The 18,882-nt window shown below is 47.1% G+C and overlaps 1 protein-coding gene across 4 annotated transcripts in view; it reads left to right on the top strand.

Moving 5' to 3' along the window:
- Window positions 1-18,882, top strand: part of LOC147689140 (diacylglycerol kinase delta-like) — a 676,657-nt gene that overhangs the window by 150,998 nt on the left and 506,777 nt on the right. For all 4 annotated transcript variants that reach the window (XM_086942029.1, XM_086942028.1, XM_086942025.1 and 1 more), the window contains exon 2: window positions 15,350-15,633. In XM_086942029.1, coding sequence (XP_086798155.1) covers window positions 15,442-15,633 — 192 coding nt within the window. In that variant the 5' untranslated portion in view covers window positions 15,350-15,441. The remainder of the gene's footprint in view (window positions 1-15,349; window positions 15,634-18,882) is intronic.

The following is an 18,882-nucleotide window of genomic DNA, read 5'->3' as shown; positions in this document are numbered from 1 at the left end:
AAAAAGAAACCTACCCAGTCTCGCTCTTTCTCCGGAAATGCTCCCACTATTTGGAACTCACTCCCCAAAGAACTACACTGCAATCCCTCCTACCTCAGCTTCAAAAAAAGATCTCAAGCGACCCCTTTAAAAAAAATACTGGGGTCCTCAATCCTGCCACCAAACAGGGGCTCACATCCTGCCCATGATGGTGCCATGTTCTCGCCACTTTAGACCTGACCTACTCCCGCCCCTCTTTTTAGGTCTCGCCTGTCGATGCGCATGCGCATCGAGCTTGCGAGACTATGGGGGCTTAACCACTCTTTAACTGACTTGCAAGGAATCGTGGCGATTCCTTGCAGTGCCCGTGACTTTTAAGCTCAATGCGCATGCACATTGAGCTTAAAAGCGCGTGCACATCAGTTCCCTCAGCCGCACTCCAGGCCCCCGCTCCGCCCCCTCCCCTGCCCGCCGTGTCGCATTTCTCCTCCCCCCTCCCCTTATCTGCCTTCCCTCCGTCTGTTCCCTCTCCCCGCTCCGCCCCCTCCCCTGCCCGCCGTGCAAAGGAAAGGATTAAAGCTCTTGATATTACATGCTTACTCTCTGAAGCACCTTTAACACCCGTAAACAGAATGTTCGACATCTGCCCGGACCCATTGTTTGATTTCCCACTTGACCAGATATGTTTCGTTACAACTGAGAAGCCCATACTTGTTAGTAAACGTCCTTTAATCCTGGTTTTTATCTTGAAGATCTCGCTGCTCCTTGTTTACAACAAAGGAAAGGATTACTTATTTGCTGTATTACAAACGAATGCTACCGAGAGCATTTCCCGCCCGGCCGCTTTTAATTTCATTTCGCAAGCAGTTCCCCCTCCTCCCTCTCCTGACTTTCTCCTGCCTGCCACACCTCCCATAGATTGGAATATATTATCTTATTCACTGAAGCTTCATTATACTCATTGCTAGGGTATTTCAGCAAGATCAACGGGAAGCTAATTTAAAAATTACATTTCAAGTTCAAATACTATGTAGAAATATTTCCCTTTCAATTGAAGCTCTTGATATTACATGCTTACTCTCTGAAGCACCTTTAACACCCGTAAACAGAATGTTCGACATCTGCCCGGACCCATTGTTTGATTTCCCACTTGACCAGATATGTTTCGTTACAACTGAGAAGCTTCACTGGATCATACTTGTTAGTAAACGTCCTTTAATCCTGGTTTTTATCTTGGGCATTGTTTATCGCTACCTTTCACGCAGTGCTGTATCTACAGCGCGTTTCCCTCAACTGTTCTGTCGGAGTGTTTCGTGAGCGCCCTGGTATTGAATTGCCTCATCTGCCCAGCGATTACTATTTGTAGCGACGCTCTCACCCTGGAGTTGTGATGTTATCTGAACTCACCTTTCCTAGTGATTGCAATTGAAGCGACATTCTCCCCCTGGAGTTGCGGTGTTATCTGAACTCTCTTGGCCTTGTGCCGCTTCCGTCAGTTGTAGCCAGTGGTTTTGAACAGATGGCTGCCTAACCCTCCCCTGCCCGCCGTGTCGCATTTCTCCTCCCCCCTCCCCTTATCTGCCTTCCCTCCGTCTTTTTTTTTTTTTAACCCGCTCCGCCCCATCCCCCAGCTCACATCTCCACACAGTGATTCCTCTCAGCGGGAACTCTCTTGCCAGAGCGTTCGGCGGCCTCCCGTCTAGTGTGCGCTCAGCTGTTGGGCCTCAGCGAACGTTCTACCCGCTGTCTTCCTTCTGGGACTGAGTTTTTACCCGTGCAGAGCGGTGTTGTGCACACAGCGGGAGCTCTGTTTTTCAGATTTCTTCAAAGGCAGTCACGAGTTCTTAGGCCACATAATCTTATCTATTTCTCCTCGCAGCTGGAGCATATTTCTTCAAGTGGCAGTCACGAGTTCCTGAGCCACAGAATCATTATCGATTTCTTCGACCTGCAGCACGGTCAAGTTACCTTACTCATGTAATTGCCTGCCAGTTCTACATCGCTGACAGGCACAGCTCATTCTAGAGTGGATAGTTCTTACTTGGCTGGCTATTCTGACACTTGTTTTCATTCTTAGAGGCTCTCTTTAGGTCTCGTGACCTATCAATGCGCACCGCTCTTCCGCAGTACTGCAACCTACACCCTCCCTCACCCTCACCCTCACTCACCCTCAACCCCTCACCCTCACCCTCACTCACCCTCAACCCCTCACCCTCACTCACCCTCACTCACCCTGTTATGTTATGTTATGTTAAATTGATTTGTAGAGCGCACTAACACCATTAGGTTCCTTGGCGCTGTTTGGAGAGAGCAGAGAGAGACAGAGCTAACATAACAATAAATAAGAATTTAATTGTAGGCTTCAGTGAAGAGGTGAGTTTTGAGGGAGGATCTGAAACTGGAATAGGGGGAGGATAGCCTGAGCGGGAGAGGTAAAGAATTCCAAAAGTACGGGGCTAGGAAGGAGAACCTAAGGCCACCATGTTTCTTCCGCTTGAATCTGGGAACAGATAAAAGGGCCATATGGGAGGACCGGAGGGTGCGGGGGGGGACATAGGGATAAAGCAGAGAAGAAATGAAAACGGGGCCCTGACCAGAGAGGGATTTGAAGATGATACAACCCAGCTTGAATTTGCAACGAGCAGAGACCGGGAGCCAGTGGAGATCCTTTAAAAGCGGTTGGACATGTTGATCTCTCGGCTGATGATAAATCAGACGGGCGGCCTGGTTTTGAATCAGCTGGAGTCTCCTAAGTTGGTAAACAGGGATGCCTACATATAATACGTTCGCGTAGTCAAGCCTAGACATGACTAACGCAAGTAAGGCCAGAGTGAGGGCATCGGTGGTAAGTAGGCGAGAGATCTTGCGTATCTTCCTGAGCTGAAAATGACTAGAGGAGACTACGGCACTAATCTGGGGTGTCATCGATAGATCGTTGCTGATGACAACACCCAGACTTTTTGCTGAATTGACAGGACAAGGCGGGGTACCCAGGCTGGCCGGCCAGAAGGAGGGATGCCAAGGATTGGAGGGTCCCCCGACAAGCACCAGCTCGGTCTTGTCGGGGTTGAGTTTCAGGTGGTTTGCGCCCATCCAATCACTGATGAAACAAAGGGTATTTTGAAAGGTAGAGATGGATTCGGACCCGGAGTCAATGGTGAAGACCAATTGAATGTCATCCGCATAGTTAAATGCGGAGACATTGAAACGGTGAAGGGAACGGATTAACGGGGCCAAATATAAATTAAAAAGAAGAGGGGAAAGGGAAGAGCCCTGAGGGACACCACAGGTCAGCTCGACTTGAGAGGCGGAGAACTGAGACAGCCTGACGGCCTGGTGGCGGAGGGTCAGGAAAGAGCGCACCCAGTCCAGGGCAGTGCCCTGGATGCCAGCCTCTCTGACACGGTCGACCAGGATGTCATGGTCGACCGTGTCAAAGGCGGCTGACAGATCCAAAAGGACCAGGGCCTGACAGATGTTAGTGTCGGCGCCCCTGCGAAGTTCGTCCATCACAGAGAGGATGACTGCTTCTGTGGAATGTGCTGGTCTAAATCCAGCCTGCTGGGGGTCCAAAACACAGGAGTCTTCCACAAAAAAGGTAAGGGTTTGGGTAACGTGAGACTCCAAAACCTTACTGAGGAAGGGGAGGAGAGAAATTGGGCGATAGTTGCTCATGTTGGACTGGTCAGCCGTGGGTTTTTTCAAGATAGCGACCACTTCTGCCCGTTTAAAAGATCCTGGGACCACCCCCGTAGTCAAGGAGTTATTTAGAAGAGCTAAAGGGGGGTCCGGGCATGAAGTGAAGGCTTCTCGTAGGGCCGACGGGGGGCAACAATCGCTAGGAGATCCGGAGGAGACTTTAAACAGAAGGGAAAGGAATTTGTCTTCAGAAATGAGTGGGAGCTGGGTGAGGGTGTCGGTGCGATGGGAAAGGGAAGGAATGGGAGGAGGGGAAACTGAAGAGACGTGGACAGAAATGCTGGTTTTAATTTTGACAATTTTGTCCACAAAGAATTGATTCAGAGAATCACACAATAGCTGGGAAGGGAGAGGAGCGATGGTGACCCTCACTCACCCTCACTCACCCTCAACCCCTCACCCTCACCCTCACTCACCCTCACTCACCCTCACCCTCACTCACCCTCACCCTCACTCACCCTCAACCCCTCACCCTCACTCACTCACCCTCACCCTCACTCACCCTCACCCTCACCCTCACTCACCCTCACCCTCACTCACCCTCAACCCCTCACCCTCACTCAACCCCTCACCCTCACTCACCCTCAACCCCTCACCCTCAACCCCTCACTCACCCTCACTCTCACTCATCCTCACTCACCCTCAACCCCTCACCCTCACTCACCCTCACCCTCACTCACCCTCACCCACCCTCAACCCCTCACCCTAACTCACCCTCACTCACCCTCAACCCCTCACCCTCACACACCCTCACCCACACTCACCCTCACTCTCCCTCACTCACCCTCAACCCCTCACCCTCACTCACCCTCAACCCCTCACCCTCACCCTCCCTCACCCTCAACCCTTCACCCTCAACCCCTCACTCACCCTCACTCTCACTCACCCTCACTCACCCTCAACGCCTCACCCTCACCCTCACTCACCCTCAACACCTCACCCTCACTCACCCTCACCCTCACTCACCCTCAACACCTCACCCTCACTCACCCTCAACCCCTCACCCTCTCCCTCACTCACCCTCAACCCCTCACCCCCTCACCCTCACTCACCCTCAACCCCTCACCCCCTCACCCTCACTCACCCTCACTCACCCTCAACGCCTCACCCTCAACGCCTCACCCTCAACACCTCACCCTCACTCACCCTCACAACACATATTGTGTTACAATAGGTGTCACATTTGTGAAAGATAAAACGATTGGCATTGTAAATAACAAAGCTATTATTTCGCTATTTTAAAAACAAGCACATAAATAAAAAATGTGTCCTTTACAATACCAATAGCTCAAACTTTCCTAATGCAAGACCTATTGCATTGCTGTGCTTCTCTCCCCTGCTGCACTCTCCTGCTCTCTAGAGATGTGGCCTAACGACAAGAGCTGCCATCTAAGTCACGTAAATACAAAAAATGTTGCATTCCAAATGCTATAGGTGTCACATTCGCAAAAGTTATAACTATTGGCATTGTAAATAACAAAGCCATCAATTTAGCAATTTTAAAAAACAACAAATAAATAACATATGTCATTTACAATACCAATAACTCCAACTTTTCTAATGCGAGACCTATTGCATTTCCAATGCTTGTTTTCCTTACATATACTTCCACCCTCCCCCTATTACTTCTCTTATATTCACTGCCTACTCCCACATGTTATCACCTCTCCACCACTGCCTCACTTCCCCCCTACCTCCACACTGTCCCCCCTCATACCTGACCACCCACGCTAGCTTAACTATTAATTCCCGGTTTTGGCCTAAATGTACGCCTTATTTTCTTGTTCATGTAATTAAGGTCCTTTGCATATTGTTCTTATTGTCTTGCATCTTACCTTTTCACACTAATGTTATTTTGCAATTTGTTCCTCTCTCAACCCTTGTAAAGCCCTCTGATACCTTTGGGTCTAGCCAGCGCACTAGTCCTGTCCTCCTTGGACTATTGTAACGCTCTATTCTTAAATGCCCAAGTCCGAGTGACAAATAAGATGCAGTCAATCCAAAATGCAGCCGCACGAATGCTGGCTGGGATCCCCAAGTTCGCACCAGTTACAAACATCATTAGGGATCTCCATTGGCTCCCGATACGCAGCCGTATCAAATTCAAATCGCTGTGTATTGTTTACAAGTCACTCAATAATCAAGGTCCCCACTTTCTCAAACAGAATCTTCTCCATCATGTCCCAACCCGATCTCTTCGTTCCTCTATTCAGAACTTCTTGGCTGTGCCTTGCACTAGAACAGTCACCTGGGGCGACAGGCGTTTCCTGGTTGCCGCCCCTAGACTCTGGAACACCCTTCCTGCACATATCCGAGCAAGTCCCTGCCTGTTCACATTCCGCAAACAGCTAAAGACGTGGTTATTTGACCAATAGCCTTGTATATCTTCTTTACCCCAGTTGCTGATCCATCCCTTAACTAGCGCCGAGACGCCCACGGGTATTCGCCGCGCTCTACAAATGTCAATAAATAAATAAATAAATAAATAAATAAAACTGTTTAAATAAATAAATAAAATCCGTACTGCTAGGCATTATATGTTAGGAGTGCTTGGTCTTGGAAATGAAGGGACAGATTAACTGTATTTACGATACGCAGTGAAAACGAGAGAGCACATCTATTAACATATTATGCTGTTGCTCTCTCCTCGAGTGCTGCCATACCTTATTCTGCCTTGCGCCAGTGGCCACACCCTTATACCACAGTGCAAAGGGGTTTGAGTGAAATCAAGGCTAGGCTTATACTGGAAGGGAACCCTTCCAGCACAAAATTCTATGCTTTGACAAAGTTTAACACAATACCATTTGCCTCTCTCTTTGAGTGCTGCCGTACCTTATTCTGCCTTCGCCAGTGGCCACATCCTTATACCATAGTTCAAAGGGACTTGAGTGAAATCAAGCCTAGACTGCAAGATAACACATTGGGACTGAACCAACAAACAACGTTGTGGAACTGCCATCATCCACACAGATGGAAAAAGCACCATCAGAGGCTCCCTCGCCTACAGACCACCAGGACCACGTCCCAGACCTCATTGCTCCGATCGCCATAGGCTCCGAGCACATCTTCCTACGGGATCTTAAATTCCACCTCGAGGACCCCAGCGACACCAACAAAACCGACCTCCTGGGAAGCATGAGCAACACTGGCCTCAAACAACTTGTCACTGACCCTACCCACATCGCAGTACACACGCTCGACCCATGTTCACGTCCAACGACAGAGTCAAGTACAACCACGTCTCACAGCTCACCTGGACCGACCACTACAAGGTCCACTTCACCATCTCGGGACTACCAACACTGGCACCATGCCCTCCACAGGCAAAAACTGGAAAAAGATATCAGAAGACCAGTGGAACAATGCTCTCAACTCTCATCTCCCAGACACAACATCCAACCCAGAACAGGCTGCAAAGAACTTCTCCCATGGATTACAGAATGTGCCAACACCATCACCCCCACCAAGCCAGACAAATCCAAATGACCAGCCAGAAGAGCCAGCGGATTCACTGTGGAGCTGAAATCCACCAAAAGCATCCACCAGCAACTAGAAAGGAAATGGTGCACCAGCAAAGAGACAGGAGACCATACTACCTTCAAGACAGCACTCAACCAATCCCACCGCCTCCTGAAAGAAACAAAGAAGAACGACCTGGGAAGCCGCATAGAAGTCAGTAAAAACTGCAGCAAGGAGCTATCTGCCAACATGAAGCAGTTCTCCAACCCCAGAGCCACCAAGACCTACATCACCCTCTCCCTAGAACTGTGTGACACCCTGGTGGATTTCTTCTACAGCAAGGTCTCAATCATCTATAAAAACGTCAAACTCCAACCCCCGGCACCTACAGCATCAGCCTGCTCACACCCACGAACCCAAACCCCAAACACCTGATCACCCATTAGGACCCTCCCACAACTCAAGCCACAATCTCCATCATGAACACCGTGCACTCAGGAGCACCCACAGACTCTTGGCCCCACCACATCTTCAAACTCGGCAACAAGATGAATGGCAATGAGCTCCAGAAAGTCCTGAACACCTCCATCACTTCAGCCTCCTTCCTGGAGGACTGGAAGTATGCTGAAGTGAGGCCCCTCATAAAGAAACCATATGCCAAACCAGCAGAAGCAAATAACTATCAGCCTATCTCTCTGCACCCCATTCCAACGAAGCCTATCAAGAAGGCAATCAACCAGGAACTCACCAAATACAGCAACCCCCTCTCAATCTGGATTTCGAACTAACCCCAGGACCAAGACAGCCCTGAATGCCACCACAGACGACATCAGGGCCCTCTCAGACCGCGGCGAAACAGCAGCCCTCATCCTCCTGGACCTATCCGCCACCTTCGATACCATCTCCCATCACATCTTGGTCATCATCTGCGGCATCCCCCAAGGCTCATCCCTCAGCCCCGCCAACTTCAACACATACGTGACCCCCCTGGCCAACATGAACAGGTTGCACAGACTCAACATCGTCTGACAATATATGTAAAATGTCTTAAATTACTAAAAGACGCCAACCGCATTTGCCCTGCAGTGGCAGATACTTTACAGAAATTAACTGGTCATGTTTCAGTTGCTGATTGCTGTATTTATGAGTCAAATGCGTACTAATGAGGTGGCACTTATCCTAGACAGTACTAATATATCTTTAAACGAAAAAATAACAAGATAATACTGCCCCAGAATGTGCTGCATTACGCCGCATAATTTGCCCTTTCTTGCCGTATAATTTAGTGAACCCTGCTGTGTAATACAGACCTCCTGTACCAAAATATTCCCCAGGAGCTTCATTTCTCAGTTCAGCTGATGCAACACTGCTCTTTTTTCATGTAGTGTTGCATTGCAGAGACCATAGTTAATCTGCCACTTGGGCTCCTTATTACACAGCCAACAGTCTAGCCATCACACCATTTCTTACCCATAATGACTTCAATGCATACATGGACAAATGCACCAGCTACAACATGTCTGTATCATTTTATGGAACCAGGAACCACAATGGTCAATCGTTTGCAAGTCATTCAAGAGGATTTCCTTGGATAAATGAGCCCATCAGAGACCTTCAACTAACCTATTAAATTGATGGCACCGGAGCAACTGTCATCACTGCTGGGATCTTGCAGGACACAAAAATGTGGTGCATTGATTGCGAGATCAGGGATGGTCAGAAGTTGCTGTTAGGGAGGGCCGATGGGCCTTTTAAAATGCTAAAAATGTATTGCAAAATTACGCCTAAGCCTCACTGTCCGCAAATATCCATATGATGGACGGAGTGAGTGGGTATCCCCTGGGGATTACAGTAAATGTTCAGATAAAACTCTATGGTCCCACCGGGGACACCAGACTTTGAAAGCAGGTTGTGGGTCATGAGCTCTCAAGGACAGTCAAAAGAACAAATCTTTAATGGTTACCCACTGAGATTCTAGAAATATTAAAGTGTAGCAGATTAGCCTAGAGTGAAGTGTCATAGAGTGGCCTAGAGTGAAGTGGCATAGAGTGGCCTAGAGTGAAGTGGCATAGAGTGGCCTAGAGTGAAGTGGCATAGATTGGCGCAGAGTGGAGTAGAGTGGATTAGAGTGAAGTGCAATAGAGTTGAGTTGAGTGGCATAGAGTGGAGTAGAGTGGGTGTGAGTGGAGTGACGTAGAGTGGAGTGTCACCATGTAAAAGTAAATGTAAATGTATTTGAGCTTATATAGCGCACAGCTACCCACAAAGGGTTTCCCGGCGCTTGCTTAGGGAACCCGTCCTGGTATTCCCCTGTGAGATAACCCCGGCAGGGTATCCACAAGGTGAAAGCCAGGCATCCCACCGCGAGGGGCCGTTGATAACATACACCTTCTTAAACTCTAGACCAGGCTGGAAATGTCCAGGGTGCTGAACTCTCATAGGCTAACATTTACCCATAGTTTACTATACGAGGCTCTCCCCCATAACCTGGTTAGAGCACCACCCAAACCAGTGGACAATTCACGTAACATGGGCCCTGCCTTTAACAAATATTGATTTTGACCTGTGTGTCCTAGAGATATAAGAATAACACTATACTCTCAATATTTACTGTACCAGGAATTTAAGATGTTTTATAAAGTGATATTTCCTTTCAAGTAATAGCCCTAGGACAGTCATATTTATTGTGAGTAACAATGACTGTATCTCATCAATCATGATACCACCTCTCACGAACTAAACCTTGACTTGTCAACTGAGCTAGCCAAAACTGTCAAGGAGATTTTGGAGACCAATATTTTTGTCTCTGACCCAGGTCCCATCCTTGTAATCAGTAGGGAACTATTCAGTCTCGCTGACACATATTTTTTTTAATACAAATCTTTATTGGTATTTTTAAACTTTCATATGTTATACAAGCCATTATAGCAATGCATGGTTACTTCTGTAGTAAAGAAAATATGTGTTATAACTTTACTTTGTATATATGGATTGGGTGAAGTCCTCATGTACATTGTTACACTGTATTGTCACTGTGTCTTTGCAAGGTAAAGTATCTATTCATGGCGATAACCGTTTTGTTTAACCTAGCCCCCAAAACGGAAAACCAGGAAAGAAAGCTTTTACATATGCAGCCAGAGTTAGTTATGGCTGATAAACTGCTACGCGTGTAGTTGCCTGTAGGTATGCCCTATGTAAGACATTAAATGGGATGTATCTGAATGTAGAACTATGGGAGACTTTCTTCGGGTGGTATCGCACTTTTTGCCACTCCTCGTCGTTGACGGCATGACCCACTTTCCCATTTATCGCTCCGTGGGCAGAGAGAGATCCCCGCCATCTCATTTAGTGCTTTTGTAGAGCCATGTAATCATCTGTCGGCCTACCCCCATCATGTATAATGTCTGCATCATTGTGTGTGTTGGGGGCTCAGCAGCATCTATATTCCATTGTCATTGGAGAGCATGCCGACCCTTCCTCAGAGCAGCAGCTGCCTTCTAAGGAGGTTCCATGCATCTACCAGTGTCTGGAAACTCATTAGAGTGACATTGAGGTAAAGATCCCTATTGTATCAAGCCCTGCTGCATACCATCACTGTACGCCTCGGTTGTGTTATGTGGCCCTCTGCATCTAGCGTTGACTTTAAGAGGATTGCCAGTGCATATTTTAGTGCTGGTCATGTGTACACGATACCTCGCTGCAGACATACAGATGCCATACTAACAAGTAGAGGGAGGTCTCTCTTCACTTTGAGAGGTGTAAACATCAATGTTTGAATCGATTCCTTCCGTACTTGTGTGTGTAGCCTGTTTTGTAAATGTGGTGTCCGCCAACCACAGTGCGAGCCATTGCAGTGGGCCACCAAGTACCGACCCTTAAAGTCTGGAGCTTCCGTTTCGGCATTATCTGACTCTGCGCCTGCCCATTCCCCAGATCAATCAATCAATCAATCAAACACATTTATAGAGCGTGCTACTTACCCGCTAGGGTATCAAGGCACTGGGGGGAGGTGGGGGGGTGTTGCTACTGCTCGAAGAGCCAGGTTTTGAGTTGCATCCTGAAGGAGAGATGGTCCTGGGTCAGCCGTAGGTGGGTGGGGAGGGAGTTCCATGTCTTGGCCGCCAGGTAGGATAAAGATCTTCCTCTGGTGGTAGTTCTGCGTATCCGTGGGACGGTGGCGAGGGCGAGGCTGGTGGATCGGAGCTGGCGGGTGGGTGTTTAGAACGTGAGGCGGTTGTTGAGGTATTTGGGGCCCATGTCGTGGAGAGCCTTGTGTGCGTGGGTGAGGAGCCTGAGCGTGATCTTCTTGCTGACGGGGAGCCAGTGCAGGTCTCTCAGGTGGGCAGAGATGTGGCTGTGATGGGGGATGTCCAGGATGAGTCTTGCAGAAGCATTCTGTATGCGTTGGAGTCTTTTCTGTAGTTTGGCTGTGGTTCCAGCATAGAGGGCGTTCCCGTAGTCCAGTCGGCTGGTGATGAGGGCCTGGGTGACCGTCTTTCTGGTTTCGGTGGGGATCCACCGGAAGATCTTTCGGAGCATGCGCAGGGTGTTGAAACATGATGACAAGACGGCGTTGACTTGCTTGGTCATCATGAGGGAGGAGTCCAGGATGAAACCCAGGTTGCGTGGGTGGTCCGTGGGAATGGGGTGGTGGCCAGTGCACGGGGCCACCAGGAGTCGTCCCAGGCGGAGGGGGATGGTCCGAGGATGCGGACTTCCGTCTTGTCTGAGTTCAGCTTCAGACGGCTGAGCTTCATCCATTCTGCGACGTCTCTCATTCCTTCCTGGAGGCTGGCTCCGGCGGTGGCGGGGTCGTTGGTGAGGGAGAGGATCAGCTGGGTGTCGTCAGCATAGGAGATGATGTTTAGGTTGTGTTGGCGTGCGATGGTTGCAAGGGAGTTCATGTAGACGTTGAAAAGGGTCGGGCTGAGCGAGGAGCCTTGATCAAGGTTCCCACCATCAAGCTTTTGGGATAAGCCAATCAGTATTACAAGTTTTTATTTATTTTATTTTATAAGCGATTTGTATTGCGCATGGCTGCCTCAGCAACGAGGCATCCCAGCGCAGGCAGAAACCAGAAAAAGAAAAGAGAGACCTACGGGCGCCTAAACATCAGATAATGGAAACAGCCAGGTTTTTATGTTCTTGCGAAACATAAAGAGATTGGGGATGCCTCGAGTGTGCGCTGGGAGAGAGTTCCAGAGTTTGACTGTCAAGAGGCCAAACGAACGGCCCCCAGCCCTCTCTCTCCAAACTCGAGGGACACCGACAAGCTCACGGTCGGCGGATCTCAAAGCACGCCTGGGCATATAGGGCTTCAATAAACCAGATAACCCAACAGGGGCTTGGTGCATCAGGATTTTATGAGAGATGCACAGCACCTTAAACTGAATGCGTTCTTCGATGGGCAGCCAATGCAGCTTGGGGAGCACATGTGCCACCGAATGGGATCTAGGTAGAGCCACTAACATACACGCTGCGGCGTTCTGAACCCTCTGCAGGCATTTAATGCTAGCTTTGTTGGCACCCAGATATAGAGAATTTCTGTGGTCAAGCCTAGCAAGGATGGAGGCCTGCACAATAGTTTGGCGCGCTCTGGGAGGAAAAAAGCCAAGCAAGGGTCTCAATCCTCTCAAGAGCCCAAAGCAAACAGCGGCAACTGCTCTTGTCTGTTTCTCAGACAAAATGGTATGTTGGTAAAGTAATATAATAGCCATGGCAGCATGGCCATTTTGCTATGTGCCCCGCTACAGACAGCGGAAGTGTAGAAGCCATACTGTTGTTACTGCTAGGTGGTCCCTATACCTTCAAGGCTGTAAGAGAAGGCCTGGCAGGAGATGTATCTACAGAAGGTTTCTCCACAGTTTTGCAATTTGTTTTCTATGTCAAGTGGTAGTAGGTGTCACAGAGCTCTGATTGACAAGCACTGTTGGTGCCATTCCTATGAACCATCAGACCGGTTTATAGTACAGACGCTTGTAGCCAGGGCTCTAGACTTTGCTGTTATAGGAGAGAACTGGATTTCCAATTCTATTCAATAATTGTGTCCACAGTTTCTCATGTCATTTTGCCATTACCATTTTGACTTTATGGCACAGAAGGCCAATTCAGCTTGCCCTGGGAAATCTCAAGCCTTGCTTAATTACCTTGGTTTATTTTTCAGAGGTGCTCAGAATTAGCTGAAGGGTCAACCTGAAAAAAGGAAAAAGAGGTTAAGATATTATCCTATAGATGCATAAGAGTACAGGAACAAACTTAAATAAAAAGGATTTTTTCACTGCTAAATCATCCTATATGTGAAATATCATCCTAGGCGCTGGAAATATTACTAGAAAACTCTTTGTGTTGGAAAAGTGACGCAAAATAACGCAAAACCTTTTTTTTCCAATTTACTTTCCAGCTTTAAACGTATTTAGCCACTCGAAAGGAGCGCAAAGGAGCGCCTACCACTGCTTTGCATTATTTAACGCCATGGGGGCGTACCATGGGTGATGCATGGGTGTTCCCATGCAACCACCCAAGGTTTCTGACACTAAACACTATTTACTTTAAAAAGTAGACAAGGTTTAGCATGAGATAATAACATCCATTTCAAATAGGCGTTTTGAAAAAGAAATGCTTTAATGTCTCCTTACTTTTCACGCTGTGTGTGTTTGCTGCGCTGTACAGCGCTCGTACAAAGTGGGAAAACGTTTAAAGTTAGTCTGAGCATGGTATTATGTCCTGGAAGGGCATCCTTCCAGTACAGAACGTATGCTAGACTCACGCAGACACCTTTGCACTATGGTGCAAAGTGTGTCCAGGGTGCAGGGAAGCACATTTCTGCGCCATCACTAAGGAGCGGTGAGGAGAGTGCCATATTTATGTAACCATGGTGCTCCCCTGCTCTTTTCATCTTGCACAATGCAGCACAGCTTTCTTGCCTGCTGTGCTGCGTTGCGTAAGATTTGAGTAAATCTGCCCCCATGTCTTATGCACAGAATCGAATACACGACTGAAAAATCCCCTATAGCCTCTCGTTTCAGCCCGTATGATCTTGCAAGGTTGCTCCATTCAGGCTCAAAGTTCCTATTTCTTTTAACCCAGGCAAGCAACTCTAGACCTGGAGGTTCTCATTATTTAATGTTCTCCATTTTATCCCCTCCCCTGCTGATGACGGAACAGCTCCGTCATCAGCTGCGGTGGCGCTGTGCTGATGACGGAGCGGTTCCGTCACAGCCCGGCCGCCGCCCCTGCGCGGCGCTGATTTCGCGCCTGCGCGGCGCGTTCTATTGAGCGGGGCGGGCCATAACGGAACCGCTCCGTCACGAGCACAGCTCAACCGCGCCTGGTGACGGAGCGGTTCTGTCACCAGCATGCGGCCGCCGCGCGGCCGCCCCCGCCCTGTTAGCGCTGCGGCGGAATAGCCGCCGCAGCGAAAGGGTTAAGAAAAGAGCAATACAATCTATTACATTTCACACAATGGGCCAATCCACAAAGTAAAGAAAGTAGTATTACAGCAGTACCATTTTACATTCGCTTACATTTTTTTGGGATTCAGCCCAGAATCCAACTCCTTACTAGTAAAAGAGCAAATAGGCTACAGTTCTCTCAGTTTGTACTAACTGTATAGGAATATTCATATTGTATTTCCATTGTATTCCCTTCTAGGATATTTTGGGCCAATTCACAAAGACACGGGAGACTACAAGTTTCTTTCCATCCATCAATGATAGCTTGGCAGCCTTTCCAGGATTTAGGCCCCGGGCTAAGTCATTCACAGGGTAACCTGTTCAGGCACATTTTTCATCTACCTGTCTATACTTGCCAAATGCAAATGAGGTTGGAATTTAAGTTACATCAACCATCACTGAAAGTCATATCCCTTTTCTCGGACCACCTGTTATGCGATAAGTCGTTCCATGGAACATACCTTCAGAGCCACCATCTGCATGCACTTTCAACAGACTCCACCAGATATTTACCTTGGCCAAACACTTGGCCAAACTATTTAAACAACGCACTCTGCACAACGCACCGTGAAGCATTATGGTAGACACTGATTTCCCATGGTTATTCTAAGCAGTTGGCCAAAAAGCATTTCAAGACCTTATCTTTTGCATGGGGTAATGAGATTCTGAACACAGAAAAATGTAAGCTTTATCTTGAAAAAGATAGAATGCAGATCTAAATACATTATTTCCCATTAATTGTGTTTTTTTCAACTTTGCAGGACTGTATGAGGCCAACCAGAGAGAGGAGAACTTGGAGCTTGCCCGTTCAGTCCACCGGTCTGCTTGACGCGTGCATCTCCTGCCATTAAGGATGGCTGAGAAGCTTTCACCAGGAGACCTTTTTGAGAGGAAAGGCAGGGAGTCTGTTTCCTCCCTTGATATGGACAGGCTGGCCCAGCCAGATGCCGTGGGCGAAGAGTCTTCGGACAGTGAGGGGGAGCAAGATGGAATCTCCCACAAGCTCATCCGAAAGGTCTCCACCTCGGGGCAGATCAGGAGCAAGGTAAGAGACGTAGGGTGGATCTTCAAAAGTCGCCATCACTGCATGGCGTGAAAGTGGGGTTCAACGGAATGCTCATGGTCCCACAATGCAGCTGAAAGTGGGGAGTTTTGAAGCCAAGGTTTGCCCCGACTTCGAGGTTCTTTGTGACTTCAACTGACATTTTGACAGTTTAAATAAAATTAATTACTGAGCAAATAGCATCTCCCCCCCCCCACCCCCACCCCCGCTCACCACCCTAAGTCACTCATTTCCTATCTATCAGCCTGCACAAGTCATGAATGTAAAGTTGTGCACCTCACTGAAATACACCTCAACTCGTCGTTAGACGTATTGCTGGTATTTCTGTGTGTTGTGCAACAAAGTGTGACAATGTCACAAATGAATCAGCAACTTCGGTCCCATGTTCATTTCTTTTATTGTTCAAAGCTGGTGTGCCCAACATATTCGAAATCTAGTTTAACACAGTAAATGTTACCTTTTTAGTAACGCTGGAGCACAGGAAACATTGTTTATATGGACGTTTTTAGGTTAGATTTAATATTGTGTGTATCATGCATATCAAATTATTGCATATTTACATACAAGAAGGAGCCAGGGGTCGGTACATGAACTGCTGCTTCGAGAGTGGTCGAGACTCGAGAGAGAGAGGTGCACAAGTGTCATGACTCAGAAGTGAACTGTATCTTTCCCACATTCTAATACAATGTTGGTTCTTTTCATTAGTATTTGACTGGCTTTGGAATTCACAAAAGCAGTTGTGTTCAGAGCGCTTTGAGGCGGCATTTGTTGTGGTTGCTATGTGATACATAGAAAAATCTTCTGATTAAAGATAACATAGCCTAAAATGTCAAGTTGGGTTCTGCTTTGTGTTATATCTCTTGCAAGACGGTGAATATTGCGTAGAAACAAAGATTAAAACAATTAAAACAAGCACTGACAAAACCAAAAGGTCACACTGTGATAGGCTCTGAACCTTTTTGTTTTTTCAATGGTTGTTTCCATGGTGTTTGCAAAAATGTATTGTTGCAGAAGATGCCAGGTCCTCATCAATCTAAAAAAATAAAAACACTGTCTAAAAGCAAAAATAGATTTTAGTTTCAAAATCACACAATACCACAACACTCCCTGGCATTTAAGGGAACTACTTTGTGAGTAGGCTCTTAATGAAAAGGCAAAGTGATGTCACTCATAGTGAAGCTAGCCAATGGCTGAAGTGGGCTTATCCCCTGCCCCATTCTGTAGGCAGATGAAATAAGTGAATGACTCAATCACAGAGCAGTGGATGAGGAGGGCTGGCTGGAAGGCCCGACAAGTTCATTATGCACATAATTTTAGTAAAAATCAAAAGGCCTTGGTTAACATAACACTACATCTTTTAAAACAAAGACAGGCAACAAATGAAGGTAAATTAAAAAGAACTTTGTACAGTATTGTTTGTTCCTCAAAAATGGGGACGCAAAAATAAGATATCATAATCATCAAACGTATGTTTGGCACAATAAAAGAACATACCACATGTCTTTGTGCATATGGGTGACTGCATGCCATGTGGTCTTTGTCTGTGGGTTCTTGTTGGCCGGTGTGCTTGGCTTCCTGTGTGCTGGTCTCTGTGTTTAGGTGACTGCGGATATATTGCATGTATGTGTAAACTGGTGCATCTTGGTATAATGCCCTGTCCCAATATTTGCTTGTATGTGGAAAACTTAGTGAATAAAACTCGGCCAGTGGGTTGGGAGGTTAGAATCCTAGCCCAGCTGACTCAGCCCTTCATCCTTTTGAGACTGATGAGTTCAATATAATTAAATTCGATGTTAGTAACACTTGTTATTTACTGCGATTAGAAATGTCAGAAATGCCTTATGAAGCTTTATATCAAAATACAATTATTATTGTCACTGTGTGCATGGATGTTACATGTTTGGGGCAGATTTCATTGCTATTGGCTTTGTCAATGCTTGTTAATGTAGCACTTGTATTATTTATGTGGTATTTATAAATAGCAAACCAAGCCAGAAAGACAGTGTAGTGCTACACTGGGTCAAAGGCAAAGACAGTCAATGGGTAACTGGAAGAGTAATTGGTTTTTAGAAGTGAAAGTGGACTGTTACTGCATTCGGATGTACTGTTCCTTAGATCTTTCCTAAATTGGAGCAGTGTTAGGGCCATCCTGACGGATACAGAATTGTTGTTCCAGATCCTGGGTGCGCAGATGGAAAGGGCCTGTTGCCTTGTGTTTTTTTGCACTTCTTCCTCAATGTCTGATAGTGCTGCGGGTGTGCCGGGAGCCACTGGAGATGGTGCAGCTGAAGGTAGTTATGAAGATGTGAGATCCGGCTAGAAGAATCACTTAGTGGAGCTCCATCAACTCGGGATGAAATGGTCCCACCAACATCTAGACTGTTTCTAAGTTTTTCTGTCAGGCAGTTAGTAACACTAAGGCATTAATTAACACATAAAGTAGTTTGCCCAGAGCCACACAATTTGTTTTGTGTAGAAGCCAGGGTAGTTCTGGAATTTTAGGCTTACAATTCTGTTTGGGAATTAATTTGCACAGATATTAATGCCAAGAGAGTACAAGGGTCAGAATTCAGTACATATGTTGGAATTTGAGATCTACAAAGTATTTCATTGGGTTGCCTACCTGCAGGGCACATCCACAGAGGCAGTGGGGGGTGCTTTAGACAGAAGCTTTGCTAGAACCTGCTTTTCGGAGTCTGCTTTTAGAAGCCAGAATATGAACCTGACCTCTGGGCTTCACTCACTTCCTAAACTGGCTGTGCATCATGGTGTACTGTGTGTATTCCATCTATTAACCAGCACTTACCTTGCTTTGTGGACCACTCCTTGGCTATGTCTACATGTGTTACAGAAACATGAGTGACAGAAATGTCCTTCGGAAAAAAATGACAAGTCTCAGATTGCTCCAGAATGTGCAGGTGCAATGCACACCGTGAGATATTTTAACTGGTGGTGGCAAAGTCTTTTTATGCATTGCCACTTATGGGAGTCATCTATGAATTAGTAAGCGAAAGGACAGCATAGCATGTGTATGCTAAAGGAAATGCCTCAAGGTGCTTCCTAGTGAGATATGGACGGCTTAGCTATCAATAGTTTTACTTCAAAGTATATCACTCCTTTTAATAGCAGCATGCTTCTAGATCTGCCATCTAGAATAGTTATGGTATAATCTATATATTACACTAGCCGTGAACCATTCACGTGCACTACCCATCGCTTTTTGTGCTAAGT

The sequence above is a fragment of the Lissotriton vulgaris genome, chromosome 10 (genome assembly GCF_964263255.1).
Source record: "Lissotriton vulgaris chromosome 10, aLisVul1.2, whole genome shotgun sequence".
NCBI lineage: Eukaryota > Metazoa > Chordata > Amphibia > Caudata > Salamandridae > Lissotriton > Lissotriton vulgaris.
Note: the sequence above shows the minus strand (reverse complement) of the source record. Positions and strands in the feature narration are given on the sequence as shown.